The sequence below is a fragment of the Rhinolophus sinicus genome, linkage group LG04 (assembly GCF_036562045.2).
Source record: "Rhinolophus sinicus isolate RSC01 linkage group LG04, ASM3656204v1, whole genome shotgun sequence".
Classification (NCBI taxonomy): domain Eukaryota; kingdom Metazoa; phylum Chordata; class Mammalia; order Chiroptera; family Rhinolophidae; genus Rhinolophus; species Rhinolophus sinicus.
In genome coordinates this window covers 115,311,115-115,337,525 of record NC_133754.1, presented here as the reverse complement: position 1 = coordinate 115,337,525, position 26,411 = coordinate 115,311,115, and the positions used below count along the sequence as shown (strand labels likewise).

Sequence of the window (26,411 nt, the reverse complement as noted above, 5' to 3'; positions counted from 1 at the left end):
TTGAACAGTTCAAAAATTTCCCTTTATAAACTTTACACTACAAAATTTCCAAACACAAAGAAAAGTAGAAAATAGTAAAATGAGCTTGGCAAATATTCCAGAGGTACAAATTCTTAACATTTTGCTATATTTGCCTTTCCTAGTTATTTTTAAAATTACAAATATATAATACAACACTAAGTACTTTAATATGCATCTCCTAAAAAAGCAAATTTGCCTGCATAATCTCAATGTTGTTATCACAATTAACAAAAATAACGATAACTTCCTTTAATACCAGTCCACATACAAATTTCCCAAATTGTTCCCAAATGTCTTCTTTTCTCCAACCGGGATCCGATCGAGGACCACACATTGTATTTGTTGGCATGTCCAAGTTTAACCTATAACCTCTCGGGCTGTGGTAGATCTTGCGCTCCAGTTGATAGTACAGATCGTTAATAACATTTTATAACCCTCTAATTTTCCCCAGCCCTTACCACTCCCGACAAACACACAATTTGCAAGCGGTCGCGGTGTTTTATGGGAACTGTAGTCTTGAATGTTACGGGTTATCGCACAGCATTCTGGGACTGGATAGCCTGGGCTTTTCTCTGCGCATGTGCAGCGAGTTCCACTTTCCTGATCCGGCACTGTCCAGCCTCGCGGTTGCCGACGATTCGCAGGTCAGGTGAGCTCATTGCGGATCCCGGACTCCGCGCGCTGCTGTGGGGCCAACACGGAGGTCTGGGGTTGTGTCCGGGGAAGGGAACTGGAAGTCCCGGAATCTCACTCCGAAAGCGGGACCCCCACTGCCTATCCCGGAGCCAGGCTTGGACGTAGACCTGGGGAAAGCGGGTGGGGGCGGGCCTTAGCCCCGCGGTCTCCAGAGGCGCAGAAGGGGCTGAGTCCTGGTCGGAAGATGCTCGGTGCGGGAGGGTGTGGGAGCTGACTGTAGGCGGCCGGGGTCGGGGAGTGGGGTGGGGGAACCCTTGCTGGCGGTGGGAGGGGAATGCGCGTTTATAAGACTGACCACGAACCTGACACAAAGCGCGCCCGGGCCTTTGGTCTGCAGTAAGAGGCCGAACTTAGGAGCCAGAAGGACCGAATAAATTCCGCCTTTGTCACTTGGTCGTGTGTCAGGTTTCCCATTTGAAAATAAGGCTATTAGACAAAACTGCTTTGTGGCGTTGTTCAGAGAGAGAGAAGTCATAACCTGCAAAGCGTTTATTGAATCAAGTGCTAGTATTAATGAGCACTAATAAGTACTAGTTAATAAGCCAACGTGTAATGTTGGCTCCCATCATTTGTGGAAGACAACTTTGTTCATTTCCTCACAACCAACCTACTTATAGGTATAATCGTATAAAAATAAGAAAATGGGCTCAGAGAAGTGAAATTACAGACCCAAACTCACAAAGGTGAGCAACCTAGGATGCAAATACAGATATGCTTTACTCCCAAATTCAGACTATTCCTAAATCCTACCTACCTAAAACCCAGTGTTGCAGCTTTCACAGCAATAGCAGAGTGATTTGCACCAAATTCCCAGGACTATGGTTGTCGAGTGTGAACTGAATCTCATTCTGTGACAAGTGTATTTATTCTGGGATTTCTGACATGTCTGCAAAGCCTCTGGGTAAGACTAAGGCTCCTGGCACCACCTGCACTGCCCAGGTTCCATGTCTTCAAGGGATTCGGTATGATATTCTAGTCCAGTGCTGTCCAAAAGAAAGGTAAGGTGAGCCACATATGTAATTTTAAATGTTCTAGTAGCCACATTAAAACTAAAAAGAAACACGTGAAATTAATTTTAAGAACATACAGTAGGTCCTTGAATAGCAGTGTTTCATTCAACAGTGTTTCTTTTTAATGTTGATGAGGACCAAAATACCGGTTCCTGGCAGGGCTGCTGTGTGGAGTTTGCACGATGGGGTTCTCCCCATCTCTGCTTGGGTTTTCTCTGGGGACTCTGGTTTTCCCCTGCATCCCAAAGATGTGCACATTAGGTTAATTGATGTATCTATATTGTCCCTGTTTGAGTGAGTGTGGGTGTGTGTGAGTGCGACCTGCAATGGAAGGGTGTCCTGTTCAGGGTGGGTGCCTGTCTTGCACCCTGAGCTGCCAGGAGAGGCTCTGGACAGTTGATACCCTAAACCAGAATAAGTGGGTTAGAAAATCATTGCGTTGTTTTTATTAATCTTTCTTAAATATGTCTATAGCTCACATTTATTTCAGTGTTTAGTATTAGAAGTGTTTTGGGTCCTTATGTTGAAGTTTGGTGATGTTTTTATGACTAGAAATATGCTGTAGGAACTTAACTCTTGTGTCTATCAATTAGCCTGTGATAAAATTGGTTTTGTTATATGTCATTTCACTTAAAGCTGAAGTTTCCAAGAACCTATGGATGACATTAAGTGAGGACTTACCGCATTGTGTTTATCTTAGTATATCCAAAATGTTATTTCAACATGTGGCACGAGTCACATTTCAAGTGCTCAATAGTGGGATGTGGCTCGGGGTTACAGTAATTAATAGAACAGTTCTAATAAATTCCAAGAGAATCAGGTTTAACACCCTACACCAGTGGTTCTCAACTAGGGAGATTTTGCTCCCTAGAGGACTTTCAGAAATGTCTAGAGATGTTTTTGGTTGTCACAACTGGAAGGAGGATTGCTACTAACACCTGGTGGTAGGGGCCAGAAATGCTGCTAGATATCCTACAATGCACAGGACAACCCCCCCCATGATAAAGAGTTGTCCAGCCCAAAATGTCAGTACTGTACGGTTGAAATTGAGAAGCACTGCTCTCAATGAAAGTTTCAACTAAAATGAATTTGTTTCCTAGGCCTAAATCTCAGCATCTCTGGAACAAAGCAGCTCTTGTGTGGCAGGAAGGAGAGAGCCCTACAGACAGGGCTCCCACCTGGAAGAACAGCCTATCTGACAGGGACCACCCTCACCAGCGCTTCCGAACAGATGCAGGAGAACCCAGAAAGGAACAGGTCCTGATTTGCTCCAACAGAAGCAGTTCTGAATCACCTTGTCCAGAGAGAGCCAGACTTGGGGATGTCACCACACCCAGAAGCCATCACAGGCTGTGTGACAGTGGAAACTGTGGACCAGCTTGCTGAAGGCGGTGAGCTGGGGTTGAAAGGCCTGGGTGGCTGTCAGGCTACACAGATAAAGCCAGAGCCAGAGCCAAGGAAATCCTGTCTTCAGTCCTTCTTAAATAGCCCCTTATTTTCTTCATTCTTCCCTCTTTCCAGATTCTGAGCTATTCTCATACCATGTCCATCACAAGTGGCATTTAGAGATATGTTAAAGCTTCCTGTGTCTTGAATATATAGCATCAGTAGCATGATAGTATGTATAGGAAGGGACTTCTATTTCCAACTCTTGAAACCCTGAAAAAAAAATTGAATCTTAGATGTATGTCCCCTGGTCACCCAGGATAGAGCTAGGAGCACAGCACAGGACTATTCATTCTGTCACAGGTTAAGTCACTAGAAGTATCTTATTAAAAGTCTTTTTGAGAAATTACAACAAATTAGAACAAAAAAATTTGAACATATTTAATCATAAAGCATCTTAACTTCTTTTGGTCAGATTTCTTTTGATTTTCTCAAGGTGTAAATGTTAATGCTGTCTTAATTTTTTGTTAGTCAGAGGGTATATACATTTTTAAACGAATAGGAAAGTAATTTACAATCACCCAATGAAAAACAGCAAGGTTACATCCGTGCAGTCATGTCAGAGATGTACATATTCACAAATGCTGTCTCTATGTGGTGCTTTGTGCCCCTTCTCAAGGGTCAACAGAACATTGTCACATAGGGAGGCCTTTTCCCCAGCTGGTGGGATGAGGTTTTTAGACAAGTGAATACAGAAGCTGTGTTCAGACCTCTCATGACTGTTCCTCTTTCCTTACCCCCAGCTTATCCATCACAGTTCTCTACGCTCTCCCAAGAGCAGCAGAAAATGAATATATCCCAGGTGAGTTATTTATTAACACCTTTTTTTATAACAGATTTCATAGATGGTTAAGGAACCATACATTGACATGGAAAAATAGAAATGTGCTAGCATCATTCAAGGAAGATGGAGAAAAGCAGATGAATAGCACAGCAGAGTTGTCACGTGGGTAGATGCAGGTCCTGTGATGTTTACAGATTTTCCAAAGTGCAGCTGCAAATTTCTTCCTGACTTTTCTGATGCCATGGCAGAGTCAGATGGATAAAATTAGTTTAAAGGTTTGCATTGATGAGAAGTTGAACTAAACATTCTTTATGGAATCTGTAAAGTCATCAAAGTCAGGAAAAATGTCTTTGTTGGTATTCATGTAGGTGATAGTATAAATCTTTCCAATAACCACTCTTTCCAGTAAGTGCGGGATGTTTGCACTTTTTCCTCAGTGGAAGTAGAGGGCATATTGCCAAAGCAGACTTTTGTTAATACAGTTGTTTGGGTAACTAAAACAGAAGTGGAGGTAGACATTTTTCTGATCCTGCTGATTTCAGGAATAATACTTAGACTAACTGGAGGTCGGCATGAATGACCTATATGTTCATGTCCTTAAAAATATCTCTCCATAAATATTTCTCTCAAGTACCTGTCATAAACAAGGTGTTCAGCAGATAGTTTAAAGTTCTGTTCTCTGGCAGACGTTACCACATTCCATTTACACTTGAGTCTACTGCATGAGGCCTTGATATCTCATATGCCTGTCACCTGTACTCACCAGTGACCTGATTGGGTCAAGTCCAGTGGGTCTTGCCTAGTCCTTCCTTCATTAGACCTGTGTGCAGCGCCTGACGGCCCCAGCCATTCCCTCTGGAAGGTCTCCTATGTGAGTGTCTGTGACCCTCCTCTGCTGTGGCCCTGCCTCTTGTTTCTTACGTGGAGTCCTCTTCCTTCTCTTGCCCTTTCACATGTCTCATCCACAAGTTCCTATTCCTTCTCACTATTCTTCTAACTAGTCTTCTTGAGTCATTTCATCCATCTCTGGTTTTAACAATGAGGCCTTTGCTAGTTCTCCCATATGTGGCTCTGCAGCCCACCCTGACCAATGACACTTTTTGTGATGATGGAAATGAGCTGTATCTGTACTGTCCAAAGCAGTGACCACTGGACACATGTGCCTGTTTGGCATTTGAAATGTGGCTTGTGTAACTGAGGAGCTGAATTTTTAGTTTAGGTTTTAAATAGTCATGTGCTTAGGGCTACCTTATTGGACGTAGTTGGCTCACCATCTCTCTGTAGGTGTCTCTAGCTCAAGGGATTCAAAGCAAAAGTAACATTTATAGCCCTTCCCAAACTCCTCCTCCTCATCTCCCCCTGTTCGTTGATAAACCCCATTCAGCCAGATACCTGAGCCACAGAAGTGGGATGTATCCTTGCCTCTTCTTGCTCTCACACTCAACTTCTGCCACATCTGGTCGGTAATCACGTCTTGCTACTTTTCCATTTGTGTTGTCACTTTTACATGGCCCAACCTAATGTATTTTAAATGCATTTCTTTACTTGATTCCTCCCCCTTCTTTCATGGTCTCACGACTGCACTGTTGGAACAGCTCCTTTACGAGTCCACCCACCTGTTTCTCAAGCACATCTTCCCCAGGGGTTATTATCTAAATGCTAATGAGGTAATGTCTCATCCGTGTGTAAGTCATCTTAGTGGCTCCTTACCCCATACAATAAAATTCCCAATTTCTCATGATCAGTTCAGGCTTTGGAGGCATCACCCCTTCCCATTTCTTCCTTTTGCATTATTGCCACTCTGACTTTTTTGGTATCTGTTTGTTGAACAGCCAAGATGTTTGAGGAAATTGACGTGCTATAATTATGGCTTAAACAATACAGATACTTTTCTTTCTTAATAGTGTTCACTATCTACTGGGAAATACGACATTAAAAAATTCAGTATATAACTTTATTCTAAAGCAAAACCAAATCTCGTTTAGTTTCTTAAATACATCCTACTGTTCCAGCCTCTGCCTCATATCACATTCTCATTGTCGTCTCCAGACTGACCTTTAGAATCATACCCTCATTCTGTTCACCTGATGGTATGGACTCATTTGTGTCCGCCTTTCTTCCCCCTCAAATTCATATGTTGGAGTCCTAACCCTTAATGTTACTATATTTGGAGATAGGGCTAAGTAGTTAAGGTTAAATGAGATCATAAGGCACCGAGGCAAAGGCCACTTGAGGACACAGTGAGAAGGTGGTCATCTAAGCCAGGCAGAGAGCCTCACTAGAACCCACCCATGCTGACAGCCTGGTGTGGACTTCCAGCCTGTACAGCTGTGAGGACATAAATTTCTGTTGTTTAAGCTGTGGTATTTGGTTATGGCAGCCCCTGCATGTAAGACACCAGGTTCTTTTCTTTTTTCTTTTTCTTTTTAATTGTGGTAAAATACAGATAGCATAGTTTACCATCTTACCCATTTTTGAGTGTGCAGTTCAGTAGTGTAAAGTACATTCTTATTGTTGTGCACCCAATCTCCAGAACTGTTTTCATCTTGCGGAAATAAAGATCTGTACCCATTAAATAGCAACTCCCTATTCTTCCCTCCCTTCAGCCCTTGGCAGACACCATTTTACTTTCTGTCTGAATTTCATTAACATAAATAGAATCATATAGTATTTGTCTTTTTGTGACTGGCTTATTTCATTAGCATAAAGTCCTCCAAAAGTTCATCCATGTGGTAGCAAGTATCAGAATTTACTTCCTTTCTAAGGCTGAATAATACTGTTGTAGGTATATACCACGTTCTATTTATCCATTCATTTGGTGATGGACACCTAGATTGCTTCCCCCTTTTGGGTATTATGAAAAACGTTGCTATGAACATAGGTTTACAAATATCTCTTCAAGACTGCCTTTAATCCTTGTGGATTGTCTTGATTCTGTTGATTCATAGTTAAATGATTGATGCATGGGTTTATTTCTATACTCCCATTTCTATTCTGTGGATCCATATGTCTGTCTTTATGCCAGTACTACACTGTCTTGATTGCTCTTACTTTATATAGTTACGTTTTGAAACCAAAAAGTACAAGTCCTCAAACTATGTTATTTTTTAAGATTGTTTTGACTATTCACGGTCCCTTTTAATTTCATAGGAATTTTAGGATCGACATTTCTACAAAAAAACCCATTGGGATTTTTATACAGATTTCACTGTATCTGTAGATCACTTTGGAGAGTATTACTGTCATAACAGTATTAAATCTTCCAATCCATGAACATTGGATTCCTTTCATTTGTAGGTCATCTTTAATTCCTTTCAGCAATGTTTTCTAGTGTTGAATGTACAGGTCACTCATCTTCTTGGTTAAACTTACACCTATTTTTTTTTTAATTCTATTGTCAATGGAATTGTTTTCTTAATGTTTTTATTGTTCATTGCTAGTGTATAGAAATACAAATGGTTTTTGTGTGTTCATCCTGGAAGTTTGCTGAATTTATTTATTAGCTCTAACAGTTTTTTGTGGATTTTTTAGTATTCATATATTATATGTATTTGTATATTGGATCATATAGTTTATGACAAGAGATGGTTTTACTTTTTTCCTTTCCAATTTTGATGCTTTTTTTTTTTCTTTTTGTTGTCTATTTGCTGTGACTAGAACTTCCAGTACAATGAATGGAATTGGTTAAAGCGGGTATCCTTGTCTTATTCCTGATCTTTGGAGTAAAAATTCTTGTCCTGTAGTGTTGTATAGATGTTAGCTATGGATTTCTCGTAAGTGCTTTTTATTGTGGTGAGGAAGTTCACTTCTATTCCTAGTTTAAATTTGAGTGCTTTTATCATGAAAGGGTATTGGATTTTGTTAGATACTTTTTCTACATCAATTGAGATCATCATGTGATTAATTTCTTTCATTCTATTACTATAGTGTGTTACACTGATTGAGTTTTCCTTTGATGAACCGTCTTTCATTCCTGGGATACATCCAACCAGGTTATGGTAAATAATTATTTTAATATTCTGCTAGATTCAGTTTGCTAGTATTTTGTTGAGGAGTTTTACATCTATATTCATAAGGAATATTGATCCTTAGTCACCTTGTGATTTCTTTGTCTGGCTTTGCTTCAGAGTAACTCATAGGATGAGTTAGAAAGTATTCCCTTTTCTATTTTGGGGAGAGTTAGAGAAGGATTTGTGTTAATTCTTAAATGCTTGGTAGAATTCACCAGTGAAGCCATCTGATTCTGGGCTTTTCATTGATGGAGAGGTTTTTAATTATAGATTCAGTCTCCTTTATATGGATCTATTCAGATTTTCTTTTTTTAAATCAATTTTAGTAGTTTGTATGTTTCTAGGAATTTGTCCCTTTCATCTAGGTTACCTACTTTGTTGGTGTACAGTTGTTTATAGTACTCACTTATAGTCCTTTTTATTTCTGGAAGATCAGTAGTAATGTCCTCACTTTCATTTCTGATTTTAGCAAATTTGAGTCCTCTTTTATCTTAGTCTCCCTAAAGATTCATCAATTGTGTTGATCTTTTCAAAGAACCAACTGTCAGTTTTGTTGATTCTATTGTTTCCTATTTTTTATTTTGTTTTTCTCTGCTCTGATCTTTTTTATTTCCTTCCTTCGCTAGTTTTGGGTTTAGTTCACATTTTTCTAGTTCCTTAACATATACAGTTAGGTTATTGATTTGAGATCTTTTTAAATGTAGGTGTTATAGGTATAAATTTCCTTCTAAGCCCTGCTTTATCTGTATCTCATAATTTTTGGTATGTTGTTTTCATGTTTAGTGTCTCAAAGTATTTTCTAATTTCCCTTGTTATTTTTCTTTGATCTTTTGGGTGTCTTAAGAGTGTGTTGTTTCATTTTCACATATTTTTTAATTTTCCGGTTTCCCTTCTCTCACTGATTTCTGGTTTCATTCTGTTATGGTCATAGAAGATACTTTGTATGATTTTAACCTTTAAAATGTATTGAATTGAGGTGATGACTTCGAAAGTTATGTAAATGTGTAATCAGTATGTTGTACAACTGAAACTAATATAGTACTGTATGTCAACTATTATACAATTGAAAAATTAAAAAATTTTTAATTTAAAATAATAAAACTTAAGATAAAATAAAATGTATTGAGACTTGTTTTGTGGCCTAACAAATGGTCTATACTGGAGAATGTTCCATGTATACTTGAGAAAAATGTTTATGCTGCTGGTGTTGGCCTAAATGTTCTTGTAGATATCTTCTTGGTCTAGTTGATATAGAGTGTTGTTCAAGTGTGCTCTTCCAATGTTAATCTTCTGTCTACTAGTGCTGTCCATCATGAGAGTAGAGTATTAAAATCTCTAAGTATTAGTGTTGAATTATTATTATTATTATTAATTTTTTTTTTTTTAACGGGGGAATATTGGGGAACAGTATGTTTTTCCAGGACCCATCAGCTCCATGCCAAGTTGTTGTTCTCAATCTAGTTGTGGAGAGCGCAGCTCAGCTCCAGGTCAAGTCGTCGTTTTCAATCTAGTGGAGGGTGCAGCTCACTGGCCCATGTGGGAATCGAACCGGCAACCTTGGTATTATGAGCACTGCGTTCTAACTACTGAGCTAACTGGCCGCCCAAAATTTTTTTTTTTTTTTTTATCTTTTCAAGTCAGTTCTGCTAGTTTTATTTTTATTCTTTTTAAAGATTTTATTGGGGAAGGGGAGCAGGACTTTATTGGGGAACAGTGTGTACTTCCAGTCCTTTTTTCCAAGTCAAGTTGTTGTCCTTTCAATCTTAGTTGTGGAGGGTGCTGTTCAGCTTCAAGTTGTCCTTTCAGTCTTAGCTGTGGAGGGCGCAGCTCAGCTCCAGGTCCAGTTGCCGTTGCTAGTTGCAGGGGGCATAGCCCACCATCCCTTGCGGAAGTCGAACAGGCAACCCTGTGGTTGAGAGGACTCACTCCAACCAACTGAGCCAACCGGGAGCTTAGCGGCAGCTCAGCTCAAGGTGCCGTGTTCAATTTTAGTTGCAGGGGGCGCTGCCCACCATCCCTTGCAGGACTCGAGGAATTGAACTGGCAACCTTGTGGTTGAGAGCCTGTGCTCCAACCAACTGAGCCATCCGGGAGGCAGCTCAGCTCAAGGTGCTGTGTTCAATCTTAGTTGCAGGGGACGGAGCCCACCATCCCTTGCGGGACTCCAGGAGTTGAGCCAGCAACCTTGTGGTTGAGAGCCCACTGGCCCACGTGGGAATCGAACCGGCAGCCTTCGGAGTTAGGAGCATGGAGCTCTAACCGCCTGAGCCACTGGGCCGGCCCAATTCTGCTAGTTTTGCTTCATGTGTTTTAAAGCTCTACTGTTAGGTACATGTATGTTTATAACTGTTTTATATCTTCTTGATGTATTGTTTCTTTTACCATTATAAAGTATCCTTCTTTCCATTCTTTTGTGTGTGTCTCTCTCTGTCTATTTTTGGTCTTAAAGTCTATTTTGCCCAATACTAGTACAGGCAATCCTGGTCTCTTTTGGTTACTATCTACATGGTGTATATATTTTTCCAGTCTTTTACTTTCAAATTATGGTGTCTTTGAATGTAAAGTATCTATTGCAGACAGAATACAAGTATAAGTAGATCACATTTTTTTGATTGATTTGCTAATCTCTGTCTTTTAATTCAAGTATTTAACTGTTAACATTTAATGCACTGATAAGTAGCATTTACCTTCCATTTAGACATTTGTTTTCAGTATGTGATTTTTTTTCTACTTTACCATTTTTGCCTCTTTTGTGTTAGCTCAATATTTCCTAGTGTACCATTTTAAATACCTTGTTCCTTTACAAGTTTTTTTTTTTTGTTATTAGTGGTTACCTTGTTGATTACAGTGAACATCTTAACTCTAACAGTCTTATTCAGATGAATACCATCTTAATTTCAATAGCATACTAAAACTTTGCTCTTTTATAGCTGCATTCCCTCCTGAGTCCTTTGTGCTGTTATTATTATCCAAATGTTTTCATCCATTGTGTGTATACCAACAGATTTCTAATTACTGCTTTATGCCGTTGTCTTGAAATCATAAGGAGAAAAATAAATACAAACAAATACATTTATAGTGCCTTTTGTATTTTTACCTGTGTAGTTGCTTTTACCTACATAGGTTTCTTCTCCATATGGATTTGAGTTATTATCTAATGTACTTTCATTACAGCCTAAATGACTCCTTTATTAATAGTGTACTACTGGCATGTTTTCCCAGTCCTTGTTTATCTGTGAATGTCATAATTACTTCTTCATTTTAGAAGGATGGTTTTGCTGAATAGTGAAGTCTTGTTTAACAGGTTTTATTTTCAGCACTTTAAGTATGTTTCTTAAAGTGCTGAAAATAAAGTTGATGAGAAATCAGCTATTAATCTTATTTGGGAACCTTTGGAAGTGATGAGTCACTATTCTTGCTGCTTTTAAGATTCATTCTGTCTTTCAGTGTCTTTTGCTTTCTCCTCTCCACCTACTCCTGTTATGTGAATGTTGCTACGTTGATTGTGTCGCACAGGTTACTGAAGATTTTTGTTCATTTTCCTTCATTTTTTTTAATGTTCTGTTCTCAGATGGGATCATCTCAGTAGATTTATCAAATTGGCTGATTCTCCTGCCTACTCATATCTGCTATTGAGCCCCCTAGGGAATTTTTCATTTCAATTATTATACTTTCAACACCAGAATTTCAGTTTGCTTTTCTATCACATACATAATTTCTGTCTCTTTATGGATGCTGTTTATTTGGTGAGACGTTGTTCCCTTACTTTATTTTGCTTCTTTAGATATGGTTTCCTTTAGTTCTTTCTACATATTTAAAATAGTTGATGAAAAGTACTTGTCTAGTAAGTCCAATGTCTGGACCTCCTCGAGGTCAGTTTCTACTGTTTCATACAATAAAAAAAAATTTTTTCTTGTGTATGGTTCTTGTATGAACCATATTTTCTCATTCGTTTGCATATCTCAAATTTTAGTTCATAACTAGACATTTAAAATATAATGTAGCAATTTGTAATCAGAATCTCTCCCACCTCAGCTGTTACATGTTTGTTCAATGACTCTTTTGAACTAATTCTGTAGAGTCTGTATTCTTTGTAATGTTTGGCCACTGACGTCTGCTCTATTAGCTAAGTAAGTCTGGTAGTAATCGGACAATGATTTCCTTAAATACCTGTAATCAATAAGTCTCCAAACTTTGCCAAGTTGCTCTGTGTGTATGAAGGCATGCCTTCACCAGTTAGCTTGGCATTTTACTACTCTGTATTAAGCCTTCACTTTTCTTGCAGTCTCAAGGTTAATGAGAGGTGAGCATGTAGTGCCTTCTCAGATCTTTCCTGAATATACACAAAGCCCAGAGCATGTGTGTCACCTTCCAAATTGCCAGTGATATGTCTGAGCTTTTCAAAGTCCCTTCTGGATAGCTCACTCTCCAGCTTTTCCTTTTAAGCTTTTTGTTAGAATGTTGTTTTCCTTAACTGCATAAATTACCTGACATAGCCATGATTGTAAACAATATCCTGTGATTTTTTTTCTTTTTTTTTTTTAAATAATGACATGCTATTTGCAGTGGGTGAACTTTGAGTCAAGTCAGATGAAGATAACCTTATGAGTGAGGTCTTCCAGGGAACCACCAGATAGGTCAAATAATGACAGTTCTCTGGAAGTGGGGCTTATCTTCTAATTTAACGTGTCTTAGGCCTGAGGACTTGGGTCTCAGCAGCATTTTGGTAGTATCTGCTCTTGCTCTTCTCCTACGGCAATGGCATCCCACCATTGGCTTCAAGCTATGTGCTTTGATGCCTTTTCTCTTACATGTTAAGTATTCTGTAGTGGAGATATACAAGGTGGCTGTGAGTGGATTTAAGCAGTGACAGTTCTTCCTCTTCACTAGCCAGCACCACATGGGGCAGAAAGGGACTTCCTCTGAATTCTCCCCTAATCATCTCTGTGACAGGATGGTTTCCTGGAGAAAAATCCCACAAGAAGGCAGAGATCACCCATCTGTGATACATACCACCTCCCCAAGAACTTGACACTCACATTTGCACACACACGGGCTTTAGCAGGTTGCTCAAATTTTTCTAGCTTTATCTTCCTATTGTTTTATATGGAGTTTGGTAGCATTGAGCAAATGAGTGGGATCCTGATTCTCCCTAGAGGTACCTATGTCTTCTGATTTCAGATTGTATGTTTTTTTAATTAAAGCTTATTGGGGTGACAATTGTTATTAAATTACATAGATTTCAGGTGTACAAGTCTGTATTACATCATCTGTAAATCACATTGTGTGTTCACCACCCAGAGTCAGTTCTCCTTCCATCACCATATATTTGATCCTCTTTACCCTCGTCTGCCACCATCCTCCCCCCTTACCCTCTGGTAACCACTAAACTATTGTCTGTGTCTATTCAGATTGTATGTTTGCCATGCAATTTCATTTCTCTGATGAGTTCAAAAAGACATTAATTTACAATTTTCCCAGCTTTGTTCTTGTTATAAGGCTGTTAATACATGTACCACATAATAATGTTTTTGGTCAATGACAGACTGTATATATGATGGTAGTATACCACACAACCTAGGTGTATAGACTATACCGTCTAGGTTGTGTAAATGCTCTCTGTGATGTTCACACAATGATGAAATCACCTCACAATGCATTTCTCAGAACATCTCTCCAGTGTTAAGTAGTGCATGTTTGCATTGTTCTTTCAGTTCTCTACATCTCTGAGTAAAACTTCAAAGCCATACTGTATGATTGTAATTTTTTCTAATTTGGTGACACTGTTTATGTTTTTTAATAATGTAAAGTGTACAATAAAATAATTTATATTTCAATTAAGTTGGTTAATTACATCTTCTGTATCAGTGGTCACCAAACTTTTTATGTCAATGTCAGATAGTAGGCTTTGTGGGAGATAAAAGTCTCTGTTGGAACTACCAAACTCTATAGTTGTAGTGCTATAGTAACCATAAATAATACATAAACAAATGAATATAACTGTGTTCTAATAAAATTTTATTTATAAAAAATCCAGTAGTGGGCCACATTTGGCCTCTGGGCTGTAGTCTGTCTGCTAACTCCTGTTCTAAATCCCTTTTGGTTTTTTTTTCATTCTGCTTGTCCTGTGAGTTACTGAGAGAGTTGTGTTAAAATCATTAATTACAACTGTGTATCTATCTCATTTCTGTTAACTTATGTTTATATATAGTCAATTCTTATTATTCTTAGTCACCACGAACACTGAAATTAGCAAATACTGAGTCCTTCCTCTAGGGGAAATAATAGGGTTAGGTTCCTGCAAGCCTATTTTGAACAACTAATCAGTACAGAACATTGTTTAAATGTGGTTTTGTTTAAAACACCTTATTTAATATTGTTGATGTATAATCGAACAGTCAACAGTACCATAATTAATGTTTCAATACAGCTTATCTAACACCCCTGTTTTTTCCATAAGGCATAACATAACCTTGCACTTAGGAACTTAACAGCACTTCTGCATTACACGGGAGCCATTTTAAAAAGTGAAATCACAAGAAAAGTGCAAAAAAAATGTGCTAAATAGACTGCAAAGGGACACTTGTTTACAGTATGACAGCTGAAAGAAGAAAGCAAGGAATTATCTTGTTCAACCTCAGCTAGGAAAATGTGTATTGGGCAAATTTTTTACCATTCTGTGAATGTCCGCAAAATCATGAGTATTGATTTTGAAGTTACAAGTAAATTTTAGTGAGTAGGTGAATTTGCAAATACAGAATCTGAATAAAGAAGATTAACTGTGTTTGGAAGGTACCATGTTTCCCTGAAAATAAGACCTAGCCAGACCATCAGCTCTAATGCGTCTCTTGGAGCAAAAATTAAATTCTTATAGTAAAATAAGACCAGGTCTTATGCATTATAATGTAAAACTGGGGTCTTATATTAATTTTGCTCCAAAAGACGCATTAGAGCTGATGGTCTGGCTAGGTCTTATTTTCGGGGAAATGGTATATTTTCAAGTGCATACCAATTTGTGTTATCTTCTGTTAAAAGGACCATTTTATCATATTGTTATTCATTATGTTTTATCATTCTTACCTTCAAAATGTTTTTCATGTTCATCTTAACATAACCACATCAACTTTCTTTTGGTTAGTGACTATGTATGTATCTTTTTCATCCTTTTACTTTGAATCTGCACATATCCCTCTCTTTAAATTGTGTTTTCCGTGTTGTTTTTATGCTGTCAATCTTTAATTGGATCGGTTAGTCCAGAAGTTGACAAACTTTTTTCTGTAATGGGTCAGGTAGTACATATTTTCAATTTTGATAGTTTTAAGATCTCTTATGGAAGTACTAGGCTGTGCTTTTCGGCAGAAAAGTAACTATGGACAATACAAAATGATTGAGTATGTGTAGTTGTGTTCCAATAAAACTTCATTTTAAAGTGGCAAGCTGGATTTGGCCACATGTCATAATTTTCTGAGCCCTAGCCTAGAGTATGCCTAGGGTAGTATATTTGGGTATGGGATAAAAATTGTAGGAAATTTATTTATTTGCTAAAAAAAAATTAAGCAACAAAAGCTTTACTAATGTGCTTATTTATAGTACATGTATATAACTCATAAATATATACAAATTAATTTACAAACATTTTTACTAATTGAGTAACTCCAAAGTATAAAAAAATGGGACTGCTGGTTAGCTCAGTTGGTTAGAGCGTGAGCTCTCAACAAAAAGGTTGTCGGCTCAATTTCCACATTGGATGGTGGGCTGTGCCCCCTGCAACTAAAGACTGAAAACGGCGACTGGACTTGGAGCTGAGCTGCGCCCTCCACAACTAGATTGAAGGACAATGACTTGACCTGGAGCTGATGGGTCCTGGAAAAAACACACTGTTCCCCAATAATTTTTTTTTTTTTTAAAGTAAAATTAGATCCAAAATAGGCATACTTATTTTCATTTGTTGTTTTAAGCTCTTTACAGTAAACAAGAATTGTTATCTTAGGTATTTTCTGTGTCACCTAATTCTAAACCCTTCAAATTGAACAGAAATGTGCTGTTACAGGCCTCAGTGTCCTTCAAGGACGTGACTGTGGAGTTCACCCAGGAGGAGTGGCAGCAGCTGGGCCCTGCTCAGAGGGCCCTCTACAGGGATGTGATGCTGGAGAACTACAGGCACCTTGTCTCCGTGGGTGAGCAAATAAGCATTTACCTTTGTAAATAAGAAGGCATTTCCTTTTAACATCCCAGTACACGTGAATACTTTAGATTTTAATGTTATTTACTTTTTAACTCAGGAGTATAATAAATTAACTAAGTCCTGTTGAGGAATAGAAAGAATGTTTGTGTTGTCAACTCCCAGTGATAAATTCAAATGAGGACCTTTAGGTTACTGTTCCTGAAGCTGTATTTTTTTCCATTTTTGGAGATCAAAAAGCTTATCATCTGGTCTAAGTATGCCATTGTTCGTATTTACAGGAAACTGCATTTACAAACCAGGGGTGATTTTGAAGTTGGAGCAAGGAGAAGACCCTTGGTTCTTAGAGGAAGAAGTCTCAAACCAGAGCCACCAAGGTGAGTTATTGAGCACTAGCAGACAGAATTCTGAGGGGGTTGTTAGACTCCAGAAGGGCAGGTTTGAGGTGAACACTTCTGTATTTCAAGACTTTTCTTAAAAGGCCCAAAGGCACAAAAGTACCAATCAAAAGCAAATGATTAATAAACTTGACTAAATTAAAATTGAGAACTTTGTTCATAAAAGATACCATTAAAAGGATGAAAAGACAAGCCACAGAGTAGCAGAATATGTATACAGTACAAGTGACCTAGGAAGGATAAGCTTCCTGAAAATGTAAGAACTTTGGCAAGTCAATGTAGGAAAAGGTAGCAACCCAGGTGAAAAATAGGTGAAAGACTTTGAACAGGAACTTTCAAATGGCCATTAAATCTTTGAAAATGTGTTTAATCACTTTAGTTTCTACAGGGTGCAAAAAATATGTAAATTGAGATAAAGAGATAATGTATGATATGTGGTGAGATTAACAAATAGAGCAATGCCAAGTCCTGGTGCAGATGTGACATATTAAAGACCCTCATTCACTGACTGAAAATGTAAACTGGTAAAACCACTGTGGAATCTGGAGAATGTTATCAAATCAAGTTGAAGTTTTACATACTTTGTAACCAAGTGATCCTTTTCCTAACTGTATTCACTATAGAAAGCCATGATTGTGTTCTCTAAAAGAATAATTTGGCAATATTATTTTTGCCCCAAATTGTGCTCATCGGCAGTAGAATAAATAAATAGTTGTATTCCTTAAGGGAGAATTATAAAGTTACATAAAATCTTATACAGTGATTGTATAATATTAAGCAAATGAAATAAACATATTAAGCAAATGAAATAAAAAATATAAATATGCATGTATAATTACATACATCAGAAACAGGCAAAACTCAGTTACATTTTTAGGAATTTATATATTGGTGATAAAACTACAATGAAAGTCAAGGGAGTGATTACATAAATATTAAGAGAGTGGTGAACTCATAAGCATGAAGGAGTTGTAAACTGGCAGGGCTGAATAGGGATTTTTGCAGAGTTATTTGTGTTCTATTTCTTGGCCTGGTTTCTAATTCCATGAGTGTTTACTCTATACTGTTATATTACACATAAGTTTTAATGGAGATATAAATTGTTTCATGCTTAACAAAGAGTTAAGAGATGATCCAAAGTGGATGATATTTACAACTCATATAACCCGTAAAGGATGGGCATCCAGAATACATAAAAATTTGTACCTTTCTTAAGTGTCATGTTCGCAGTAAGGCTTTCCATGATACCCCATGTAAAACTGCATCACTCATACCAGATTGAAACGTGGAAATTTAGGATGAGGTGATCAGGGTCACTTACTATTCAGTTTTGAAAAATGGAATAAATCAATGGTACCACAGCCAGAATTAGGCAGTGATTATAATTTATTTGCAAGAATGGATTTTTCTTTCATCAGTTTTACACTGTAAGGTGGGTTAGATCCTGAGCTATAAATGTCTTCATTTAATCATGATGCAGTTAGTGATATCAATTTGATGTTGAATGCAAACAAGGGATGATGTCAAATTGGATGCAGACTCTTGAATATTCTACCACTATAGCCTAGATAATGTAGGATCTATCCTGCAATTTATTTCACAAACCAAACCCGTCCCATTGGGCCTAGTCCATAATGCTCATTATCTCCTAATTTATTTTATTATTCTACATAAGTTTATAGTCCTTTTTGTATTCATCCCATTATCTGGTTTTCCTGCTTCTCCTAAAATACCACTCCTATATAAGTTTAATTTCTATTAATTTGGGGAACGTACAGAGGGATAGTGGATGGGGGGAGGGGGGTTCACACAGTGTGAGGGATATAAATGATAAACGTCTAAGTTTTGCTTTGTCTTGTGCATCTGAAACTAATTAAAAAAAATAATTAAAAAAAAAAAGTTTAATTTCTATTTTCCTTTTCTTTCACTTCTCCATCCAGGTAGGAAATTATCACAATGTAAGTACAGATAGATATTTATTACCAGTTTACCCTCTCCTTTTTGCTATATCAATATTTTTTAAAGGAGAGTGACTGTGTATATGTTCACACACAGACATAAGGTATTTAATCTTGAGCAGCAAATAAACAAATGCAACATAGGCTATATGTCTATAAGCCTGACTCTTATAAGAAATGTAAAGATTCATAAGATGTTTACAATTTTTCCCAGTTTTAGAACATTACAGAGATGATGGCCTGATCAAGGGGAACAAGAAAATCAAAGACAAACACTTGCAGCAAGTTACATTCATCAATAAAAAACCTTTGACTAGAGAAGAGGAAGTTTTGGGGAAACCATTTAATTTGCACATAGCTCCTGTTTCTTCACCAAAAATGTCCTGTAAATGTGACTCATGGGGAGTGAATTTACAAAGTATTTCTCAATTCATCATTAATAATAGAACCTATTCAAGAAAAAAAACAGGTTGCTGTAATGTCTGTGAAAATTTGCCTTTCAAAATTAACTTTGAGAGAACTCATATTGGAGAGAAATGTTGTGAATGTAATAGAAATTGGAAAACCTTCAGTTATAAGGAAAATCTTCCTGAGCATCAAAAGTGTCAAAGTTTGGAACAATCTTTTGAATATAATGTAATTGGAAAAGCCCATGATGAAGCTGCCTGTGTTATACATAAGAGTACTCACACCAGACAAAAATCCTGTAAAGATGATGAATCTAGGGAAAACTGTGGTAAGACAAATTTCTTTGGCCACAAAAGAACTGGGACAAGGGAGAAACATTCTCATTTTAATCAGTGTGGGAAATCCTGTGAGAAATCAGCTGTCAAGGAATACAGTAAATTTAACATGGCTATGAAACACTATGAATGTAATGCAAGAGGGAATAATTTCAACAGGTATTCACGTCTCACTCAACCTCAGAGAATTGTCACAGAAGAGAATCCATTGGTATGTAATGACAGAACACAAACTGGGGATAAAGCATTTGACTATCATGAAAATAGGAAATCCTACCAGACATCAACTGGCAAAGTACACCAGAGAACTCACTCTGAGGTAAAACCCTACAAATGTAATGAATGTGGGAAATCCTTCTGTCAAAAAGGACATCTCATTCAACATCAGAGAACCCACACAGGAGAGAAACCATTTGAATGTAATGAATGTGGAAAAACTTTCTCCCAGAAGTCACACCTCAATACACATCAGAGAATTCACACAGCAGAGAAACCCTATAAATGTAATGACTGTGGGAAAACGTTTGTCCAGAAATCAACCCTCAGGGGACATCAGAGAATTCATACAGGAGAGAAGCCCTATAAATGTAGTGAATGTGGGAAAACTTTTGTTCAAAAGTCAACTCTCAGAGTTCATCATAGAATTCACACAGGGGAGAAATCCTTTCAATGTAATGAATGTGGGAAAACTTTTGGCCAGAAGTCAAACCTCAGAATACATCAGAGAACTCACAGTGGTGAGAAAACTTATCAGTGTAATGAATGTGAAAAATCCTTCTGGCGAAAAGACCATCTCATTCAACATCAGAAAACGCACACAGGAGAGAAACCGTTTAAATGTAATGAATGTGAGAAAACTTTCGCCCGGACATCAACCCTCAGAGTGCATCAGAGAATTCACACTGGGGAGAAACCATTTAAATGTAATGAATGTGGGAAAAAATTTGTCCGGAAGGCAATACTTAGTGATCATCACAGAATTCATACAGGGGAGAAACCCTTTCAGTGTAATAAATGTGGGAAAACTTTTGGCCAGAAATCAAACCTCAGAATACATCTGAGAACTCACAGTGGGGAGAAATCACATGAATGTAATGAATATGGAAAATTGTATAAGAAATCAACCCTAAATATATGCCAGAGAATTCAGGGAGGGAGAAAACCCTGTTGATATAACAACTAAAGGAAATCCTTCTGGCTAAAAGACTAACCCAATTGACATCAGAAAATTCACACAGGAGAGAAACCATACAAATATGAATATACAAAGAATTTTGTCCAAAAGGCAACCCTGAGAGTATATGAGAGAATGGGTGCAGGTTTCTGTTTCTTTCAAGGTACTATGGAAAGCCCTTTTGAATGATGTCATGCCTATTAGATAACACACATATCACACAGGCTGGTAGTCCGTTAGCTAGGAAGAATTTCATTTTTCCTGTAGGCACATAGCTAATCTAATTTCCCAGTCTCCCTTTCATCTAAGTGGGACTTTGTGACTGGCTAGTGGAATGTGAATGCTCATATTGTATGCCACATCCAGTTCTAAGAAAAGACTCCCCTGACTACAGGCTGCTGTCAGGGTAAAATGGAGATGACTTTCGAGACAACCCTGGGTACCACGCTTTAACATGGCACAGCACAGGGTGCCTGAAATATGTGAAACAAAATTCTCTTCCACATCTTTATTATTTGAACATTTTGTGAGCAAGAATTAAGCTTGTATTCTGTTGAGCTCTTACATGTTTGGGTGTATTTCTGCACATAAAAGCCTTCCCTCTGCTAGGGAGTCAGAATACTACTGGATAAGCCAAGCTTTTATCAGCCACAGGGTACAAACCTTATTAGACGGTTGCTATGTGAAAGAGTCCCTCAAAGCTCATTGGAGAATTCCTACAAAAGACATCCTTTCAATATAATGAAGTAGGTGGTACCACCTGATACAGGGCTTTGGGTGAACCTAAAAAGTTAGGTTTTGTGGGGTTTTTTTGGATGAATGGTGAGCAGCCATCATGCAACTAAAATAAATGTGGCTTAATGTCATGAAGCCACTCTCCCTCCACACCTCATGTTACCTCCATGTACCCCAATCTCAGCTGCTTTAAGGGGAAAGAAGTTTTCCTGTCTCCAGAGGGTATCCAGAGCCTTTACCACAGACCCAAATATTCTGGGAGACTTCAAGGAAGGGAGGGACTCAAGCTTTTATGATTCTGTGGGATACAGATACCCAAGTTAACATCTTATCAGTTTCCATAGAGGTACGGGGCACTAGATTTAGCTAATGTTAGGGCAGGGTTTACAATAGGGAAGAGAAATGGATGTGACCTTATGAATAAATGGAGGCTCTTTCTACCAGTGAACTGTGTTGTGGTTACTTCTACATCTGAAAGTATAGAAGTTAATGTTTTATGCTATACTCCCTCTTCCCAAAAGTCACAGAATTGTCCCAGTAAGGAAGAGTTACATGTAAAGAAGATAACTTTGAGGTCCCACAGCCCTTAATGACTATTTTTGACTTTGAATGTGTGACTGATTTTGTTGAATGGAATTTATGGCAAAAGGAGGCGCCCTTGGGAGTGGAGAGGAAGGATGGTTTGACTGTATGCCCTGACTTGGCTACCAAGTATAGCCCTTTTTAGCTTACTCAAGCTCTTTTATACTAGACACCTGACTCACACCTCTGACTTGATTTGGAGGTGTGTCATCTTAGACTTAACCAACTAACAAGGTGGAAAAGCCCTCATGTGTGAAATGCACATGGTATATTCAATAATACAGCTGTCCTGGTCCCAGCAGTATCTCAGCTATACATGAAATAATAGCAGCTATCCTTTAGGAAAGTTATCCCCCATTTTGTTGCATAAAGCAAAGCTGCTGGCTCAGTAGGGCCCTAAATTCATAGAGGTTGCTCTTACTGGGCCTGGTTTCATTGATGGTTTAGCTAGTTGAGATTACTCAGATGCTGTGAGTACCGTGTTTCCCCGAAAATAAGACTAAGTGGAAAATAAGCCCTAGCATGATTTTTCAGGATGCTCATAATATAAAATAAGCCCTACCATATTTCCCCGAAAATCAGACCGGGTCTTATATTAATCTTTGGTCCAAAAGACACATTAGGGCTTATTTTATATTATGAGCATCCTGAAAAATCATTCTAGGGCTTATTTTCCGGTTAGGTCTTATTTTCGGGGAAACATGGTTTTCAACCTCAATGCCATTAAACAGACCCAAAAATTGATGTGTTCTCAACTCTAGCCAGTATTCCCTTTTGTCGCGTCCTGCACCAGGAGAGCTGTGGGGAGCGAGAAGGGCGGTGCAGGGTTAAGAAAGACAGCAGCCAAGAAGAGAGTGCAAGCGGGGCCAAGGGACTCAAGCCTCAAGGGTTGAGCCCTGAGTCAATGCATAGCTTTTATTAGTTAACTGAGTAAGTAAAGTTTGTTAATCTGAAGATCTGTGAATCTCATGCATCATACTAGGAAACTGATTTAAGCCAATCACCCTTGCCCGAAGGCAGCTGAAACCTGAGAGCCCCAGGATGTCTTTGTAATGGTGATATGTGTCTCCCAAGGGACAAAACCTTTATGCAGAAATAGATGGAGAGCACATCATTGAGTCACTTCCCCTGCAGGTTGTGGGAAGGAATGCAGCCACAAAGGCAGAGGCTCTCCTTAGACGGGGAAGGTGCGGGGGGCGCTTTACCCACCTCTGTCGACCCATGAGTTCTCCAGATGGCCCCCATGCTACTGTGCCTGGCTTAGGTCGTTTCCCCCGTGGGGAATCTTACCCATCATTGACTGACCAGCCATCCTTTGGGGCCAAACAGGGAGACATAAGGTGTAAGCACAAAGGTGAAGCAATGTCCCTGAAAGGATTAGTCTCACAGACTCTTCTTTCTTTTTAGGGGTAGGCACAAGGGGACAGACCAGTAGGCTGCTGCATGGCAACACCGTTTGATGAAATTTGGTGTGTTTTTATTGATTCTTGGGCTCTTACTGTGCCTGTTTGACATGCCACTTGTAACACTACAAAATGACAAAAGCACCCCTCTTTGGTGCTGCAAACTGGGGAAAGTAATAGCTGCTGAGCACAAAATCTGGGTTGTTTAACTAGATGTCCATGGTAAGAAACACTTATTCTCTGACAAAACTGACTGGTATCACCGTACTGATCAAGCCTTCATTACCCTGACTGCTACTATTGCTGCCTGGATCAACTGTCATACTGACACAGCAAAACCTCCACCATCATACATTGGATATAAAGTAAAGGTCTCTATTCAATGCTTCATTTGATGTAATTTGATTTTAGAAGCTATATTTTTTCTGGATTAATAGCTAATGCTCAATATACCATTTGATTAATTCACCCCCTTTTCTACTGATTTTAAATATCTTCATATGCTAAATTGTCATTTGTGAAGATACTGCATATGGCTGCTCATGACTCGTTCCCTACATTCTGTTACATTAGGAACAGATCCTCCTTTTGTGAACAGGCTGGCACATACCTTGTATGAGCCAAAATACTCTATCTTTTTGGCCTGACACTCAATGTTTCACTGAGGGGTATTTGAATAAAGTTTAAAAAATGAAAATACCTATTCTGGTGTTGCAACTGAAACATCACAGAACTCTATATACTCTATAGCTGTCAGCTGCCTTGCCAAGAAGATGCATCTGCAATAAGAGAAGATAATGTCAGTGTGATGTTCCCTGATAATCAAGAGATTAGTGTTTACTCCTTTTATGAGAAAATAAAAAAAGTCTCCTGATTTTTTTCTTGGATTCTTAAGATATTTAAAATCATTTCCCACACATTCCCTTTTACATATAATAGTTGAGCATTATGATTCGATTTGCTATCAAGTTCAGGATCATCTACCTTCCAGGATGGAATCAATTCACCCAAGTGGTCTGAGTCATTCATTGGGAGGCCAGGTGACAAAGTTCCGTGACTGGGCACTCAGGCTTTACCTGCTGTCTCTCTTTTTTTTTTTTTTTTTTTTTTTTTTTTTTTAAGATTTTATTGGGGAAGGGGAACAGTGTGTACTTCCAGGCCTTTTTTCCAAGTCAAGTTGTCCTTTCAATCTTAGTTATGGAGGGTGCCGTTCAGCTTCAAGTTGTTATCCTTTCAGTCTTAGTTGTGGAGGGCGCAGCTCAGCTCCAGGTCCAGTTGCCGTTGCTAGTTGCAGGGGGCACAGCCCACCATCCCTTGTGGGAGTCGAACCGGCAACCTTGTGGTTGAGAGGACACACTCCAAACAACTGAGCCATCCGGGAGTTCAGTGGCAGCTCAGCTCAAGGTGCCATATTCAATTTTAGTTGCAGGGGGTGCTGCCCACCATCCCTTGCGGGACTCGAGGAGTTGAACTGGCAACCTTGTGGTTGAGAGCCCATGCTCCAACCAACTGAGCCATCCGGCAGGCAGCTCAGCTCAAGGTGCCGTGTTCAATCTTAGTTGCAGGGGGCGGAGCCCACCGAGGAGTTGAACTGGCAACCTTGTGGTTGAGCGCCCACTGGCCCATGTGGGAATCGAACCGGCAGCCTTCGGAGTTAGGAGCATGGAGCTCTAAACACCTGAGCCACCAGGCCGGCCCACCTGCTGTCCTCTTGATGAGGTAGACCCCAGGGCATCTGACCATACAATACATTATCAACTGGAGACCTTGTCTATGCTGTAGTCATAACTTCTCCCTTCTCCCCCCAAGTTGATCTCCTTTCCAGGTTATGGACTTTTATTCCAACAGATGAGTGCCTCATCTAGAGACTCTGGAGGAGCCTACCTGTCTATTAAGGGTCTTCAAGCTAATAAAAGAAGCCTCCATGCAGGCAGGGATTTTTACCTGTTTGCTTCATAATGTATCACAAGTGTCTGAAACAGTTCCTGTACATACTGGACACTCAAATACTTCTTGAAGATAGAATTATCAAAATGAAAACCAAACATGTTCTTTTGATACTGCAAATTCCCTTTTGAGGTTATTCATCATTTATTATGAATAGTTAAGGAAAATTATTACTGTAAGCTCCCACTCAAAGACTTCTTTTTCAGATATTTTCTAAACTTGCTATAAGAATCTTGTTCTTAATATTCAGATGTGTACAGTACTGTTCTTCAGATCTTTGTCAGACAAAACTATTTTCAATAAACACGTATTTCCATTTCAAAATATGTCTACATATCTATCTCGTATTAGCATTGTAAAGTTCATGCTTTTTTTGTAAGCACCAATTCAAGTAATTTTGCAAAACAACAGTAATAGTAAATTGTGATGTCCAGCGCAACACAGGCAGTGAGAGACCGAGAAGGGGCAGTGAAGGGTTAAGAAAGAAACAGAAGTCAAGAGATTTATGTAATAGGGGCCAAGGGTCTCACAGCCTCAAAGGACAGAAAGCCCCAAATCGGGCCACCTTGTGGCTTTTATTGATGTACACACAAGGAAGTAACATTGTTTTCTCCACGGTTTGTGACTTTCATACATCATGCCAGGAAACTGATTCAAACCAATCACCCTTGTCTGCGAGCAGCCAGAACCGAGAGTCCCAGGATGTCTTAGTAATTGTTGTATGTACCTCCCCAAGGGACAAAACCTTTATGCTGAAACTTACTGATATGAATAGATGGAGAACTGATGTTATCACATCATTGAATCTCTTCCCAAGCAGGTTGTGGGAAGGAATGTAGCCACAGAGGCAGAAGCTCACCTTAGCCGGGGGAAGGTGGGGATCTATGCCCACCTCTATCAAGCCCATGAGTTCTCCAGATGGCCCCTATGTGACTGTGCCTGTCTTAGGTTGTTCCTCCCTTGAGGAATCTTACCTGTCATTGACTAACCAGCCATTCTTTGGGGCCAAACAGGGAGACATAAGGTGTAAGCACAAAGGTGAAGCAAAGTCCCTGAAAGGATCCGTCTCACAGACTCTTCTTTCTTTAGGGGTAGGTACGAGGGGACAGACAGGTAGGCTGCTGCGTGACAACAGAAAATAAGACATTCAATACCAACCAAATGGGAAGGCAAAGAAATTGGTTCTTGGGATCATCCATTTAATCCACTGTACTAGTAGTTACTCCCATTTTTACTTCCAAATCATCATACTGCCAACTACAAGAAGTTTCTTATTTTCTGAGTTTCAAGAAATCTATTTCCTACAAGAGACATCTGACCTC

The 26,411-nt window shown here is 38.9% G+C and overlaps 1 protein-coding gene across 3 annotated transcripts; it reads left to right on the top strand.

Moving 5' to 3' along the window:
- Positions 1–533: 533 nt before the first annotated feature.
- ZNF510 (zinc finger protein 510) lies at positions 534–21,605 on the top strand. Of its 3 annotated transcripts, XM_074330272.1 has the most exons (7): positions 534–670; positions 2,828–3,118; positions 3,917–3,975; positions 16,018–16,144; positions 16,431–16,526; positions 18,488–18,505; positions 18,720–21,605. In XM_074330272.1, exons 2-7 carry the CDS (start codon positions 3,049–3,051, stop codon positions 20,417–20,419), a joined length of 2,070 nt encoding a protein of 689 aa, XP_074186373.1. In that variant the 5' UTR covers positions 534–670; positions 2,828–3,048; the 3' UTR covers positions 20,420–21,605. The 3 variants fall into 3 exon arrangements, with proteins under 3 accessions (XP_074186373.1, XP_074186375.1, XP_074186376.1); XM_074330274.1 differs by lacking the exon at positions 18,488–18,505; XM_074330275.1 differs by lacking the exon at positions 18,488–18,505 and having other exon boundaries at positions 16,002–16,144.
- The last annotated feature ends 4,806 nt before the right edge of the window (positions 21,606–26,411 follow it).

Excerpts from the sequence above, each read along its gene's own strand:
- ZNF510 (XM_074330272.1), top strand. The coding sequence starts at position 3,049 with ATGTCACCACACCCAGAAGCCATCACAGGCTGTGTGACAGTGGAAACT. Across the intron at positions 3,119-3,916 it reads GGACCAGCTTGCTGAAGGCG|CTTATCCATCACAGTTCTCT; the intron begins GTGAGCTGGGGT and ends CCTTACCCCCAG. Across the intron at positions 16,145-16,430 it reads CAGGCACCTTGTCTCCGTGG|GAAACTGCATTTACAAACCA; the intron begins GTGAGCAAATAA and ends TCGTATTTACAG.